The sequence below is a fragment of the Hordeum vulgare genome, chromosome 4H (assembly GCF_904849725.1).
Source record: "Hordeum vulgare subsp. vulgare chromosome 4H, MorexV3_pseudomolecules_assembly, whole genome shotgun sequence".
In the NCBI taxonomy this organism is placed as follows: Eukaryota; Viridiplantae; Streptophyta; class Magnoliopsida; order Poales; family Poaceae; genus Hordeum; species Hordeum vulgare.
In genome coordinates, this window is record NC_058521.1 from 354,537,750 (window position 1) to 354,554,260 (window position 16,511).

A 16,511-nucleotide genomic window follows, 5' to 3' on the forward strand; every position below is an offset into this window, starting at 1 on the left:
ACTCCTTCTTTGCCGATCTATTTTGAACTCCTTCAAAAACTTGTCAAGGCATGCATTTCGTTGAAAGTTCTATTAAGCGCTTTGATCTATCTCTATAGATATTGATGTTCAATGTTCAAGCCGTTCTATCCAGGTTTTCCTTTCAAACAACCCTTTATGCTTTTAAGAAAATCTATATTATTTCCGATCAACAATATGTGAATCAAATATTCTAATAAAAAATTCTATAGTGCTCCCACTCACTTCTTTAGGAATACAAGTTTCTCATAAACTTTGTATAAAACCAAAAACTTTGATCATCTCATCAAAGCGTATATTCCAACTCCGAGGTGCTTGCTCTAGTCCATAGAAGGATCGCTAGAGCTTGCATACTTGTTAGCATCCTTAGGATCGACAAAACCTTCTGGTTGTATCACATACAACCTTTCCTCAAGGAAACCGTCGAGGAAACAATGTTTTGAAATCCTATCAGCAAGATTTCATAAATAATGTAGCAACTGCTAACATAATTCCAACCGACTTTTAGCATCGCTACGAGCGAGAAAGTCTCATCATAGTCAAGTCATTGAACTTGTCGGAAACATCCTTGCGATAAGTCGAGCTTTCTTAATGGTGACTTTTCACCATCACCGTCTGTCTTCCTTTTAAAGATCCACCTGTACTTAACAGTCTTACGACCATCAAGTAGTTCTTCCAAAGTCTACACTTTGTTTTCATACATGGATCCTCTCTCGGATTTCATGGCCTCCAGCCATTTGTCGGAATTCGGGCCCACGATCGCTTCTCCATAGCTCGTAGGTTCATTGTTGTCTAACAACATGACCTCCAAGATAGGGTTATCGTACCACTATGAAGTACTACGCGTCCTTGTCGACCTATGTGGTTTGTAGTAACTTGATCTTGAAGCTTCATGATCACTATCATCAGCTTCCACTTCAATTGGTGTAGGCGCCACAGGAACAACTTCATGCGCCCTACTGCACACTGGTTGAAGTGACGGTTTAATGACCTCATCAAGTTCCACCATCCTCCCACTCAATTCTTTCGAGAGAATCTTTTTCTCGAGAAAGGACCCGTTTCTAGAAACAAACACTTTGATTCTGGATCTGGATAGGAGGTATACCCAACTGTTTTGGGTGTCCTATGAAGATGCATTTATCCACTTTGGGTTCGAGCTTATCACGCTGAAACGTTTTCACATAAGCGTCGCAGCCCCAAACTTTTAAGAAATGACAGCCTAGATTTCTCCAAACCATAGTTCATACGGTGTCATCTCAACGGAATTACGTAGTGCCCTATTTAAAGTGAGTGTTGTTGTCTCTAATGCCTAACCCAAAAATGATAGTGGTAATACGATAAGAGACTCATAGTATGCACCATACCTAATCGGGCGTGGGTATGATGTTCGAACACACCATCACACCATGGTGTTCCAGGTGGCATTAGTTGTGAAACAATTTCCACATTGTCTTAACTGTGTACCAAATTCGCAACTCAGATATTCATCTCGATGATCATATCGTCGACATTTTATCATCTTGTCACGACGATCTTCACTCTGACATAGCTTGAACTTTTCAATAATTCAGACTTGTGATTCATCAAGCAAATACTCCTCTATCTACTCAAATCGTCAGTGAAGTAAGAACATAACGATATTCACTGCGTGCCTCAGCACTCATTGACTGCACACATCAAAATGTGTTACTTCCAACAAGTTACTTTCTTGTTCCATCTCAGTGGAAAACGAGGCCTTCAGTCATCTTGCCCCATGTGGTATAATTTGCATGTCTCAAGTGATTCAAAATCAGGTGAGTCAAAATGATCCATCTGCATGGAGTTTCTTCATGCGTTTATACCAATAGGCATCGTTCGGATGTCTCAAACGTTTCAAAAATGAGTGAGTCCAAAGATCCATCAGCATGGAGCTTCTTCATGTGTTTTATACCAATATGACTCAAGTGGCAGTGCCACAAGTAAGTGATACTATCATTACTACTTTGTATCTTTTGGCATCAATATTATGAACATGTGTATCACTACGATCGAGATTCAATAAACAATTCATTTTAGGTGCAAGAGCATTGAAGGTATTATTCAAATAAACAGAGTAACCATTATTCTCTTTAAATGAATAACCGTATTGCGATAAACACAATCTAATCATGTCTATGCTCAACGGAAACACCAAATAACAATTATTTAGGTTTAACACTAATCTTGATGGTAGAGGGAGCGTGCGATGTTTGATCACATCAACCTTGGAAACACTTCCAGCACATAACGTCACCTTGGATTTAGCTAGTCTTTGTTTATTCCGTAGCTTTTATTTCGAGTTACTAACACTTAGCAACCGGACCGGTATCTAATACCCTGGTGCTACTAGGAGTACTAGTAAAGTACACATCAATATCATGTATATCCAATATACATTTGTCGACTTTGCCAGCCTTCTCATCTACCAAGTATCTAGGGTAGTTCCTCTTCAGTGACTGCTCCCCTCATTACAGAAGCACTTAGTCTCGGGATTGGGTTCAACCTTGGGTCTCTTCACTAGAGCAACAACTGGTTTGCCGTTTCATGAAGTATCCCTTCTTGCCCTTGCCCTTCTTGAAACTAGTGGTTTTACAAACCATCAACAATTGATGCTCCTTTTGATTTCTACTTTCGCAGTGTCAAACATCGCGAATAGCTCAAGGATCATCATATCTATCCCTGATATGTTATAGTTCATCACGAAGCTCTAGTAGCTTGATGGTAGTGACTTTGGAGAACCATCACTATCTCATTTGGAAGATTAACTCCCACTCGATTCAAGCGACTGTAGCACCCAGACAATCTGAGCACATGCTCAACGATTAAGCTTTTCTCCCTTACTTTGTAGACAAAGAATCTTGTCGGAGGTCTCATACCTCTCAACAAGGGAACGAGCCTGAAATCCCAATTTCATCCATTGGAACATCTTGTATGTCCCGCGACGTTCGAAACGTCTCCAATGCCTCAATTCTAAACCGTTTAAGCATTATGCACTGAACTATCATGTAGTCATCAAAAACGTGTATGTCAGATGTTCGCAACATGTACAAACGACGCTCGGGGTTTAGCACACCGAGCAGTGCATTAAAGACATAAGCCTTTTTGTGCAGCAATGAGGAAAATCCTAGGTTTACGGACCTAGTCCGTATGATTGCTACTATCATCTTTCAACTAAATTTTCTCTAGGAACATATTAAAAATAGTAGAGTACATCGCAAGCTACAACATAATTTGCAAAGACCTTTTGACTATGTTCATGATAATGAGTTCAATTAATCATATTACTTAAGAAATCCCACTCAAATTGACATCCTCTAGTCATTCGAGTGTCGCATGATCCATAATCACTAACTCAAATCTGATCATCACGTGAGTTGAGTTTAGCTTCAATGGTGAACATCTCCATGTTGATCATATCAACTATATGATTCATGCTCGACCTTTCAGTCTCTTGTGTTCTCAGGCCATGTATGTACATGCTAGGCTCGTTAAGTTTAACCCGAATGTTCCGTGTGTGCAACTCTTTTGCATCGTTGTATGTGAACGTTGAGTCTATCACACCCGATCATCACATGGTGTCTCGAAACGACAAACTGTCGCAACGGTGCACAGTCGGGGAGAACACAATTTTATCTTGAAATTTTAGTGAGGGATCACCTTATAATGCTACCGTCGTCCTAAGCAAAACAAGGTGCATAAAAGGATTAACATCACATGCAAATCATAAATGACATGATATGTCCATGAACTTGTGCTTCTTGATCTCCATCATCAAAGCACCGACATGATCTCCATTATCACCGGCGCCACACCATGATCTCCATCATTGTGCTACCATCAAGGTTGTCGCGCTAACTATGTTGTTACTACTAAAGCTACTACTAGAGATAAAGCAAAGCATCTCCAAGCGCAAAAATAATTAAACACAATCCTATAGGTCCTGTCGGTTGCCGTAGCATCGACGTGCAAGTCGATATTTAACTATTACAACATGGTCATCTCATACATCCAATATGTCATATCATGTCTTTGGTCATATCGCATCACATGCATACCCTGCAAAAATAAGTTAAACGTCCTCTAATTTGTCGTTGCATGTTTTACGTGGCTGCTATGGGTATCTAGTATTATCACATCTTACTTATGCAAAACCACAACGATGATATGCAAGTTTCTATTTAACCTTCTCCGAGGACCGCCTCGGTCAAATCAGATTCAACTAAAGTTGAAGAAACAGGCACCGCCAGTCATCTTTATGGAACAAGTTGCATGTTAGTCGATGAAATCAGTCTCTCGTAAGTGTACGAGTAATGTTGGTCCGAGCCGCTTCAATCCAACAATACCGCCGAATAAAGAAAAGACTAAGGAGGGCAGCAAATTGAACATCAATGCCCACAAACTCTTTTTTGTTCTACTCGAGATATCATCTATGCATGAACCTAGATCATGATGCCACTGTTGGGGAACGTTGCATGGGAAACAAAAAAAATTCCCACGCACACGAAAGACCTATCATGGTGATGATCATCTAAGCGGAAGCGTATATAACACGGTTGATGTAGTGGAACATCTTCGTGATCCAAATCGCAGCCCGTCCCGCGATCTCATCACGATCCGTCTCATGACCCCATCACGATCCATCCCGATCTAGTGCCGAACGGACGGCACCTCCGCGTTCAGCACACGTACATCTCGATGACGATCCCCGCCTTCTTGATCCAGCAAGAGGGGCGGAGAGTTTAGACAAGTTCTCCAGCATGGTGGTGTGGTGGTGGTGGTGGTGGCGGTGAACTAATCCAATAGGGCTTCGCCTAAGCACCGCCGAACTAGACTAGAGGAGAAACAGTTCTAGAGAGAGAGAGGCAGCCGTGGCTAATTTCTGTGTCTCAAAACCCTCAAAACCTCTAGTATATATAAGAGGAGGGGTGAGCAGGCAACCTTGGCCCCTACTCCAAGGAGAAGGGGTCGGTCGAACCCTACAAGGAAGAGTCCACCTTCCCCACAAGGGAGGTGGACTACTTTGGGAGGACTCCTCCTTCCTTTCCTTTCAAAGGACTTTTGCCTTTATCTCCACTCCTAGCTGCATGGGCTTTTGAGAGAGGCTTCGTCCAGCCCACCAGGGGCTGGTCGACCTCCTCTCACAACCCATAAGGCTCTTGGGTCATCACACCCCTCCCTGTGGTCCCACAGCACCCTCCTGGCACTCCCGGTAGACTACCGATGAGCCCGAAACCTTTCAGATGACCAAAACAGGACTTCCTATATATCAATATTTATCTCCGGACCATTTCGGAGCTCCCCGTGACGTCCAGGATCTCATACGGGACTCTGAACAACCTTCGGTCACCAACACCTACAACTCAACTATAGCGAAACATCACCGAACCTTAAGTGTGCACACCTTGCGGGTTCGAGAACTATACAGACATGGCCTGAGACACTCCCCGGTAAATAACCAATAGCGGGACCTGGATGCTCATATTGGCTCCTACATATTCGACAAAGATCTCTATCGTTTGAACCTCTATGTCGAGGATTCAATTAATCATGTATGTTGTTTCCCTTGTCCTTCGGTATGTTACTTGCCCGAGATTCGATCGTCGATATCTTCATACCTAGTTCAATATCGTTACTGGCAAGTCTCTTTACTAGTTCCATAATACAAGATCCGTGACTAACTCCTTAGTCACATTGCTTGCAAGGCTTATTGTGATGTTGTATTACCGAGTGAGCTCCGAGATACCTCTTCGTCATACGGAGTGACAAATCCCAGTCTTGATACATGCCAACCCAACAGACACCTTCGGAGATACCTGTAAAGCACCTTTATAGTAACCGAGTAACGTTGCGGCGTTTGATAAACACAAGGTATTCCTTCGTTGTCCGGGAGTTGCATGATCTCATGGTCATAGGAACAGATAATTTGACATGCAGAAAACAGTAGCAATAAACTGACACGATCATATGCTACGCTTATATTTGGGTCTTGTCCATCACATCATTCTTCTAATTATGTGATCCCGTTATCAAGTGACAAGACTTCTCTATGGCTAGAAAACGTTGATCATCTTTAATCAACGAGCTAGTCAACTATAGGCTCACTAGGGACATTGTGTTGTCTATGCATTGACACATGTATTTGAGTTTCCAATCAATACAATTCTAGCATGGATAATAAACGATTATCATGAACAAGGAAATATAATAATAACCAATTTATTATTGCCTCTAGGGCATATTTCCAACACTTGGAAGCATGTCGTCCGACATCGCCCACTACCCTTGAAGCACGTTGTTGCAACATCATCGGCGTAGCCGAGACGTCGCCGCGACATCTTTGAAGCATGCCGTCGTGCATCGCCCGCTACCCTCTAAGCATGTCGTCATAGCATTGTTGGAGCGCTGGGACACGATCGCCGCATCGTTTTTGCCTTCGAAGCACGTCGTTGCAACATCACCGAAGTAGCCGAGACATCACCGCAACATCTTTGAAGCATGCCATCGCAGCACCACCCGCTATTCTCGAAGAACACCGCTGCAGCGTTGATGGTGTGCCGGGACACGTCGTGGCATCACTTTTGCTTTTGAAGCACGCAACATCATCGAAGTAGTCGAGACGCCGGCGCAACATCTCTGAAGCATGCCATCGCGCATCGCCCGTTACCCTCGAAGCACGGAATTGCAGCATTGCCGGAGTGCCGGGACACTGTCGCGGATCACCATTGCCTTCGAAGCACGCCATTGTCGCATTGTTGAAGTAGCCGAGATGCCGTCGCGGCATCTTTAATGCATGTCGTCGCACTGAAGCAAACGGACCCGGTCGCGGCATGGCCGCTGATGTCGAAATCACGTCCGTCGTAGCAGCGTTAAAGCAACCAACTGATCTTCATCTTGCGTTTGGCTTGAAACGGAGGATGAGAGACTAAACAAGAGCTCATGATGTTGGCCGGTGATTAGCAACGACAAGGTAGAGCGACTATAAGCATCGGCGAGAAGCTAAATACAGCAGCGGCGGAGAGCTGGAACCAATCTCTTGTGTGGCAGCGAAAGTGCTCTACAATCTCTACTATTAAAGCAGGATGTGCCGTCGTGATGGTTCAACCTCGCTTATGGTTCGACCTCGCAGCTCGATCTCCACCCCTCGTACGAAAACAGCCCACGATTCCATCCCCCACGCACGTCTCCCTCTTCCCCAACTCCCAACTCGCTTTCGCTCTCCATCTCGTCCCCCCCCCCCCGCCCACCACCGGTTCCCCCTCCAACGCCGCACCTGCCTCCCCCACGCTCTCACGACCCCCCCGACGGGAACCCTAGCCGCCGCCATGCGCAGCCACCGTCGTGGCCTCCACTCCACCGCCGGCGCCGCCTCCCCTCCTTTCCCTGCTCGTAGATCCGCTCGAGCAGCGAAGCCCACGGTTAAATCCTCCATCTCTCCTCTCGACAGGAACCCTAGCCGCCGCCACGCGCAGCCACCGTCCTTCGCTGTTGTCCCCTCGTGCTCGGCCCGCTCCCCGTGGGCGCCTGGGCTTTCGTCGGCCTCACCACCGCCATGGCCACGCAGACGCTCCCCTTCGAGGCCGCCTTCTCCGCCTTCACCAACGAGGTCATCTGGCTCATCGTCATCTCCTTCTTATTTGCGCGAGGCTTCGTCAAGACCGGACTCGGCGACCGCATTGCCACCTATTTCATCAAGTGGCTCGGTGGCAGCACGCTGGGGCTCTCCTACGGGCTCACCGTCAGCGAGGCATGCATCGCGCCGGCCATGCCCAGCACCACCGCCAGGGCCGGGGGCGTCTTCCTGCCTATCATCAAGTCGCTCGCGCTCTCCGCGGGCAGCAAGCCTAACGACCAGTCGTCGCGGAAGCTCGGCTCCTATCTTGTGATGACCCAGTTCGAGGTAAGTGATGTAAATTGATTTTCATTATTCAACGTCCGTTTGATGAACCTGCTAATGATAACTGTGGTGCACCATTTCTTTGTTACTATTAGGAGATGTGGGTGTTAGTATGATTTTCCTAGGCGGAATTAGTGCAAGAACCTGTAATCCCGTATGTGCCAAATCGATGCTTGCTTGGTCAGAAGTTATTTAGTGTACACCATCCACTGCTAAAATTAATTTTGGAGCTCTAGCATGTCAGTCTGTTATTTTGTGCATTTTAGTTTCGTATCTCTTGACAGCTTTTCTAAAGGGGGTATCCTATTCCTGTCGGTTGGAGGGTTCTACGGTGAAAATATAGTAGTGCATTGTTCATCTACTACCCGCTCTCCCGCAACCACCCAGCGCTTCCGGCCTCCCTGTCCACCGGGCGCCGGCCTACACCGCCTCCCCCTCCATCGGATGACCTCCTCTCTCCGTGACTACACATGCGCCTCATAGACACGGGCCTGCACTAGAGAGCACCACGCCAAAACAGACTCGTCCGTCGGGCGAGATGGAGCGGAGACAGCGGGGCTGGAGGAGCAGCGTTGGATAATATGTTAGCTTTGTTTCTGAATTAATATTTAGGAGCTCACTTCCTCTGTCTTTTGTGTTGCGAGCATATGGGAGTATGGTGTTCCCTGCACATGCTGAAAATTGTCGGCCTCAAAAGTTAAAATGCTGACATGATCCCTCTTCAGTGTTGCATGGTATACCCAGGTTGCTGAATATCACTTATACTTGTTTCTTTTTTCTCTCACACTTCTTCGTAATTAATAGCAGCATCATTATACGAATTGCTAGGATTTTCATGCATTTTTCATACTCCCTTCGTTTCTAAATATAAGATCTTTTAGAGATTTCGCTATAAACTACATATGGAGCAAAATGAATGAATCTACACTATAATATGTCTATGTACATCCGTATGTAGTCCATAGTAAAATCTCTAAAATGTCTAATATTTAGGAACGGAGGGAGTACATCTCTAGCATTAGTTGCTTGTTTGGTAGATGGTATTTATTTATGGGTTTGTTCCGAAATTAATGCATATGTTAGATAATTAAGTGCTCATGGGATGTAATCATCTAAACATGTAGTTGCTCTTGTAGATTTTTACTATATAGTAAGGCTTAAACCAGTGCTTAAAATATTTTACAAGGCCCTTTTCTTCTATGAACATGTGAGTTTAATCAACACTATTGTGTTCGTTTGATAAATTTGTATCCAATACACTCAATTTTCAGCATAGCTAACTACAGTTTGGCAAGAGTTGTCCATATGTGCATTCAAGAATAGAATGGAAATGATTACACGCTATAAACTCTTTCTTGCTACACAATCTAACAACTGGATATATCTCGGACATATCGGTTACAACACAATAAAATTAGTGATGGTTCTCGAAAGAAAACAATACTTCACTGGATAGAAAATCAGAGATGCAAATCTCCGACATGTTGTCTATCAATAATAGATGTGGATCTCCAGTATCATTACTTCTCTATTATACCAAGAAAAGCTAACTGAGTGTTATGTTCTTCTGTAGGTGGTGAGAAGACTGTTGTTACTGCTGAAAAATAGAGCTTTCTTAATATACCCAAAGATAGTGGTATTTCGTATTAGCTAGCTCACTGCATCAAATGGTACTTTCTAAACACAGCCCTTTGTGACCTATGCAATGACTTTGTACTTCTCTTACCGTTTAGGTTAATAATTCAACACAAACCGTTGCTTACATAATGTACTTGTGATGCTTCATCCATAATAGTATGGAATTCAGTATCACAAACTGTTGCTCACATAATGTACTTGTGATGCTCCATCCACAACAGTATGGAATTCAGTATCCGGTTATCCTTGTGCACAGGAACTTTTTAGGCTAATAGTAGTGCATATTTAATTTAGGGATTGGAAATTTTCTACAACAGGTTGAACAAAATTGTTTTTCCAGAACTTGGTTGACACCAAGGCCCTCACTAAATTGGTTGTGTGTTTTAATCTCAATAAGACGATGAACAATGACTGATTATCTTTATCTTTTGTTTGAGAATATTCCGTTATATTATTGTTATTGCTCCATTATTTAGCATGTTTGTATTTGTGTTCAACAATATAAGAACTCAACGATTATGTATTCTTCATGTGAGTTGAACTCTGCACGACATTCAGGTTAGAGAGGTCGATATGATCAAGTTATGAACCTGACGGGCCCTTGAATTCCATGGACAGCGGTTGTGCAGCGGCAGACCATGTCTTCAATAGCAACCTTGAATGGGAGGGACGAGCCACCCCTACTGACATAGGGGGTTATGTCTGTGTGTAAATGACGCTAATGGTTAACAATGGTAGCCGCTGACGTCGGTGACAGACGCAGACACATGAGACTGATCAGGGACAAGTGCTCCAATGAGCTCATCACTATGAAGTACATTAAGAGGTAAGAACGTGTGCACCTTGGTTTTTGGCTCTATTTCCGTCTATAAAGTTTTGGAGTTTGGTCGTTGGGGGTTCATCCTGCTCGTGGCTGGTGGATTTGGTTTCTTGGTGATGAATTGATCCTTGATGGAAGTATGCTGATGATTACTATATGTTTTTGTTGCTCGATGGATGAACCTAGATTGCTATATTGACCTGACTTTGAATATTTGATCAAGTTATGGCATCATGGTTTATGTCTTCTTTGTTGCATTCTAAACTAAAATCAACTATTTATACTCCAGCATACATAGCGCCAGAATTTTTTACGAGAAAAGAATAACAAGTTAAGCTCTGCGTGTTACAATATGCGGTTATTTTCTATAGATGTTACTAAAATTCTAATGCAATTTAGAATTGCATTGAAGGAGATTTTCACCTCTACAGTTTTTATTCAGATATGATTATCTTGCTTGCTTGCCATATAGGCAATACACTCTATCAGATTATCGTCATTATATTTTTTTCGTTGAAAAAGAGGAGCATCCATTGGATTATGTGCAATTCTAAAAGGAAAATAATTGAGTAAACTTAACTATTGTCAAAAGAACTAGTTCAGTCATTATGTTATCATAAGAAATAGTTTAGTCATTGTGTTGTTCAGAATTGGAGTGGACTTATCATCGTGAAAGAAGGGGAATACAACAAGACAGAGTTTTGGATGTGCCCATCACTTGCATCTGACTCCATTGCAAAAGAAAAGAGAACTTATATAAATATTGGAGAACAAACAGACATGTAAAGTCTATGCTAAGTAATCACCGGGAAGAAGTAGAACATGCAGTCAAAGATTGTCTCATCTTTTTTCACATGCTTCATGTTATTAGGGTGCTGGGAAATTTAAAAGATTATGCTGTCAAGGTCCTGGTCAACGTTGTTGACCATCTTGGAGCTGTAGGCTACAAATTGACACACCTATATGAACAGCAGGAGATAATCGGAGCCGCCACAATAAACCAAAAACACATCGTACCATGTAGAATATGTGTTATAAAGATGTAATTCTCATTTCTCGGCCCAAAATAGGATTTACACCTAAGTTAACTTCTATTTTATTTTTGAGCTAGCTGCAGGAAACAAAAGAACGCAAGCCTTCTCTCATGTGCAAATTAACAAACCCCAGGTTTGACTTATGCTCACAAAAAAGAATATGACCTATTTAGTAGCTGTTATATTGTTTGATGGAAGTTCTTATCTTATCTACAATTTTTTTATATGCAAGCTCAATAATTTTAACCCTTTTTCTATTTTCAAGAGAACTTATCATGTATGCTAGTGCCTATATTTGTTTTCAGGACTTTTTGGTTTACTTGACATCTGGATCAAACACTGGGAGAACCTCACTATTGCATAGCTTGCCGATTGTATTTTGAATCTTGCTGATTATGTTTAAGGTCTTGCACATACTCCTCCGGTTTCTCATTGGCAGTCAGCATAGATTAACAGATAAATTAGATCAAACATGAAGTGCAATCCTGCACCTACCACCATGTAACTAAATACAGTTACAAGCCAAAATTGCATACATGTTTTTTTTTGCTTTATGAACCAAAATGAAAAAGCAAAAGTTAAGCCCAACAAAACAAACCCTTTGTTTTACTTAGATATTTTTCTTGTGACGGCCAGATCATATTTAAGGTGTATCACCCAATTACTTCTTTATGCAACATGATGCATTCATAAGTCTAAGAGAATGGAGAACTCGAGAAGAATTCATGAAAGGACGAGGTCATCATCACACAACTAGGTAAACATTCTTCTTTGTGCCACTGTGTGCAATAATACCATATTGTATTGCTGATATGGCGCAACAAAAATTCAAGTTGATAATGCATTGATATATCTTAGAAACTAGATTACCGCCTTCAACATGTTAACTTGTTAATTGTGCGTAGATGACAGTGGAAGGATCTGTGAAGATGTCGCCTTCACGATAAAAAGGTAAAAGATTTTTCAAACAACCGCTAGCTTGATAAGTACCAGTCACTTAAACTTTCTGTTTATCTGATTGTTTTTTATTTATTTTCTTAACCAGATGTCTTATTTCTTAAAATCAAGTTAGGAGTTATTTTTTAGCCAAGCTCTTTGTAATGGTTAGGACTTTGTTTGGGCCAAAAGTGCATGGAAGAAAATTTATCTGCTCAATCTGCGAAGTCAGGATAGATCCAGTGGCCGTCCTCATCCCCGGCATGGAAGTCGGTCTAGATCGAGGGGGTTTCGGCACTGCTCTGACCCCCTTTGTCCAATGGTAAGGTTGCCACCTCTGATGTCTCTCCCTCGAGGATCATGAAAGAAGAATTATGCGATTGTGCTTCTCTAGACCATCATAAATGTTTGTGATGAATCGGATGTATAGGGAAATATATAAAGAAATATGTAAGTGAAAGCAATCTTTTTGCAAGTCCAATATGGTGGTATCTTATAAGATGTTTTAGTACATATTGTTCGTATCATAAGATATTTAGGAATACATATATGTGAAGAAAGATGTCATTCTACGAATAAATGGTGCAGTTTCCTTAGATTTTTCCACAACTGAAGTGTTTACTACGTTTGACGATTTACAAGAACAAAGACTGCACAGGCATTCAACCATACAGTTAATCTTTTGTAGTTGCCTTCAAGAACTATCCATCTTCTTGATAGCTATACTCATGAGTTTACCTTCTCACCTAAAATATGTGTCAACAGTTTGAGCCTTATTTCACATCATTTTCATTAAGATAGGAGAAAGAAAAATATGTCTTAATTACTTTTATTATTACTATCATTTTATATTGTTAGCAGTTTTCGTATGTGAGCACCGCAAGTTGCTCTACTGAAATACTAATGGACACTTTTCAAAGCCACTATCTTGAAAACCTGGATGTGAAGCTTCTATACCTTCTTTTTCACTTTCCCTTTTTCTTCATGTCTCTGTTTATCTTCCTATAATCTTAGTGTTTGATCTGCAGGTTTCTCCCACTTCCAGCCTAGAAGATATAAGGCATAAGCACATATTTCGTTTCTTTTGTTCATGCTTCTGAAAATTCTTCAATGATGCTTGCGCAGACAAGGGTCAACAATAGCAATGAAGGAGAACTCCACAAGTTGTAAATGGAGGTGATTTTGAGAAACATGATATTCAATTTCAGTTTTACTAATTGAAAGCTACTTTGTTTCATGACTACTAAAACATACAAAACTCAAATCTCATTGTTTGTTTTCCAAAATCAGATTTATGTCATCGAGGTACAAAGGCATCAAATATCTACGTATTTGCATTCATAGACACGTGCATAGAATATCATGTGATGGTCATATTATTTTTAGAAGGAAGGTAATCTGTTTATATTGCCAGAGGTACACTTGTGAAATGTAGCAACAACATGATCATTATATAGCAGAGCTGCCGCTTACCATCTTGTGTAAGTTTGTAAAATATAATCCGAAGAAAAGAAATGCATTGTTCGTATGTTCGAGTGAGGTAGTATATTCACATTACTTATTTCTAGAAACTTCTATGAAATTAAACTTCTTGTTTTAACCTTTCCTTCTTAAAGAAATGACTCGAGCAAAGATAGTTGACAACTTCTATATCGTAAAGTTAGTTATAGTTTCAAATTCAGCATTTAGTATCCTGCAAAAATTTGCACACCATGTCAACTTCCTTGTCATGTACAACGTGGGGCAAGGGAAAATTTTGAACCCCCTTTTGCTACTCATTTTCTATAGCTAACTTGTGATTGGAGGGATGCTGCTCGATATTTTAGGTATGAGGTAAAAATGACCAATATTCATCACGGTCTGGCTGGCGACTGCAACCTCCATGGGGTACATGCTTGCAACCATGGCTTTAGGTGGATGGGCGCAAATTGAGAACAACAGTAGTAAAATAATAGTTGAATGCATGATGTATCAGAATAATGAATGTAGGTTTCGATACAATTTTTATCCTGGAATGTAAACTATGTTGTTGATTTTGTAGCTGGTATAATGATATTACATCATGGAGAATAATTGGCCTTCTTTTTTGCTTCCCACCTCTCATTATATTGAGATGAGATACACAGCTAGCTCAAAATTAGGTTTATCTATCTGTCTCTTTTCCCTTTGAAGATATTGAGGGAAAAAACAAGCATTAATGATCATTTTAATATTAGTTCTAATTATTTGATCAGGTAGCATGTACCACTTATAATGTATTATACTCCATATTTCTTACAAATTTGTGAGGTGCAGTTTCCATTATTTTTTACTTGGATATAAATATTCTGTTCTGTGAATGGAGCTAGGATGATTCCATCTTATTTGTTTAAAAAAACAAGCTAATATTAAATAATACCATTTGCATCACTATTCACTTCCATATAAGTATCTTATGAAAGGACGTTGGTTAAGGAGATAGAAATGTCTATTAAAGAGTTCTATTTATGTGTATATATTATTTGCTATTCCGTGGCAAAGCACGGGCATCGAGCTAGTGCTGAAATAAAAAGGGAATTGTATACTTGGGAAATAGTGGGACCACCCATGTGCTAGCATGCAGCACTATCCATCACGAAACGCACAAGGGTCAATCAAACAATACAGCGGCGGCTGATGTAGACGTAAAAAATCAGACAAATGATTATAATCTTTTCCCATGTGGAATTCAGCCATAAATGTCGTCATTTTAAGACCATCTAGCAGATCCCGTATAATACTGATCCGCAAAACACGTTTATAATTCGTGAAAAAACGGCTTTACGGGCCGGCGCGGGCGAGGGCAGAGTTAGACCTCCAAAACGGACCCGTAAAAAATAATATTCGCAGAAGATGCTCTTTTACCGGTCGGTTCGAGCTGCGGCCGAACAGACCCTTAAACTTAAAATGTAAATCAAATTTTTGCTTATATTTTTTTTCACATCTTGTTTTCTCTCTTGCCCATGTCCAGGGTCAACTAAATTTGCTCCTAAAAGCCGGTGGAAAGCGTATTAAACAGCTATATACAGAATCGTCAGTCTGTGAATTCATCCAAGAGCTAGCTAGCTAGCTCCTCCATCCAGGAATCCATCCCTGAGCTAGCTAGCTCCTCCGTCCACGAATCCATCCCTGAGCTAGCTAGCTCCTCCGTCCATGAATCCATCCAGAAGCTAGCTAGATAGCTAGCTCATCCGTCCACAAATCCATCCAGGAGCTAGCTAGCTAGCTCGCTCCGGTGATGAAATCCATCCATGAGCTAGATAGCTAGCTCCCGTCCCCGAATCCATCCACCAGCCAAAGCTACCTAGATAGCTTTCGTCATCGACGCCGAATTCGTCCAGGACGAGCAGGGCGGCCGTTCGGATGGGTGGGGCGGCGTCTGGGCACAGGTGGCCGGTGGCCGGGGACACGCGAGGCGATGTCCAGGACGGCGCACGATGGATGTGGATGACGGACGCGGAAGTTTCTGTGGTAGTTGCGCTCCCGCCAACTGCTTTCTCTCGAGACACGGCACCGTAGAAGCGGACACGAAAACTGTGTTTTTCCAGATCAGGAGGAGCTTTTTACCGTGCCCTGCAAAAATATTTACAAGTCCGGCGCGTTTGCACGGTCTGATAGGGCAACTTTTTTTCGCACGAACCCGTATTTTGCCTGTTATTTTGCGGATCGGGACATTATGCAGGGTTTGCTAAAAAATACCTCCATAAAATATACAGACCTCGATCGGTCGTGTCGTTTCCGGCCGAAAATTGCTCATTAACCAGTAAGTTACACTTGTAAAGGGAACACCTCCGTATTATTTTACATCCAATCCCAACGCGCCCTAAGAGCATCTCTACCACGTCTAGACCAACATTTTTTCACCCCAAACAGATCTTGTGAAATCGAAAATCATATAAAAAATTACAAGATCCTGCATAGTCTCGACCGTTTTCGCTATATTTACAAGATTGGGGGCAATTTTTATAGGACCTACATAACAAGAAATGATTAGCGGGAGGGAACTTTGAGCTCCCACCATGGTCTTCCCCGAGCAGGACCTCACAGGAATGCCTCGACGTCGACGACCATCGGACCCTAGATGTCGTCACGAGAGTTGTCGCCGTTGCTCGAGCCGCGAGCTAGCTAGCCTACT

At 42.1% G+C, this 16,511-nt stretch overlaps 1 protein-coding gene across 1 annotated transcript; it reads left to right on the forward strand.

The window, feature by feature from the left end:
* Positions 1-6,863: 6,863 nt before the first annotated feature.
* Positions 6,864-8,046, forward strand: LOC123450522 (dicarboxylate transporter 2.1, chloroplastic-like). Its single transcript, XM_045127723.1, has 3 exons — positions 6,864-6,875; positions 7,490-7,933; positions 8,026-8,046. The coding sequence occupies exons 1-3, from the start codon at positions 6,864-6,866 to the stop codon at positions 8,044-8,046; spliced, it is 477 nt and encodes a 158-aa protein (XP_044983658.1).
* Positions 8,047-16,511: the final 8,465 nt, after the last annotated feature.

Bases quoted from the DNA above. Each gene is read 5' to 3' on its own strand.
- LOC123450522 (XM_045127723.1), top strand. The intron at 7,934-8,025 runs GTAAGTGATGTA...TGTTACTATTAG, and splicing joins TTGTGATGACCCAGTTCGAG to GAGATGTGGGTGTTAGTATG.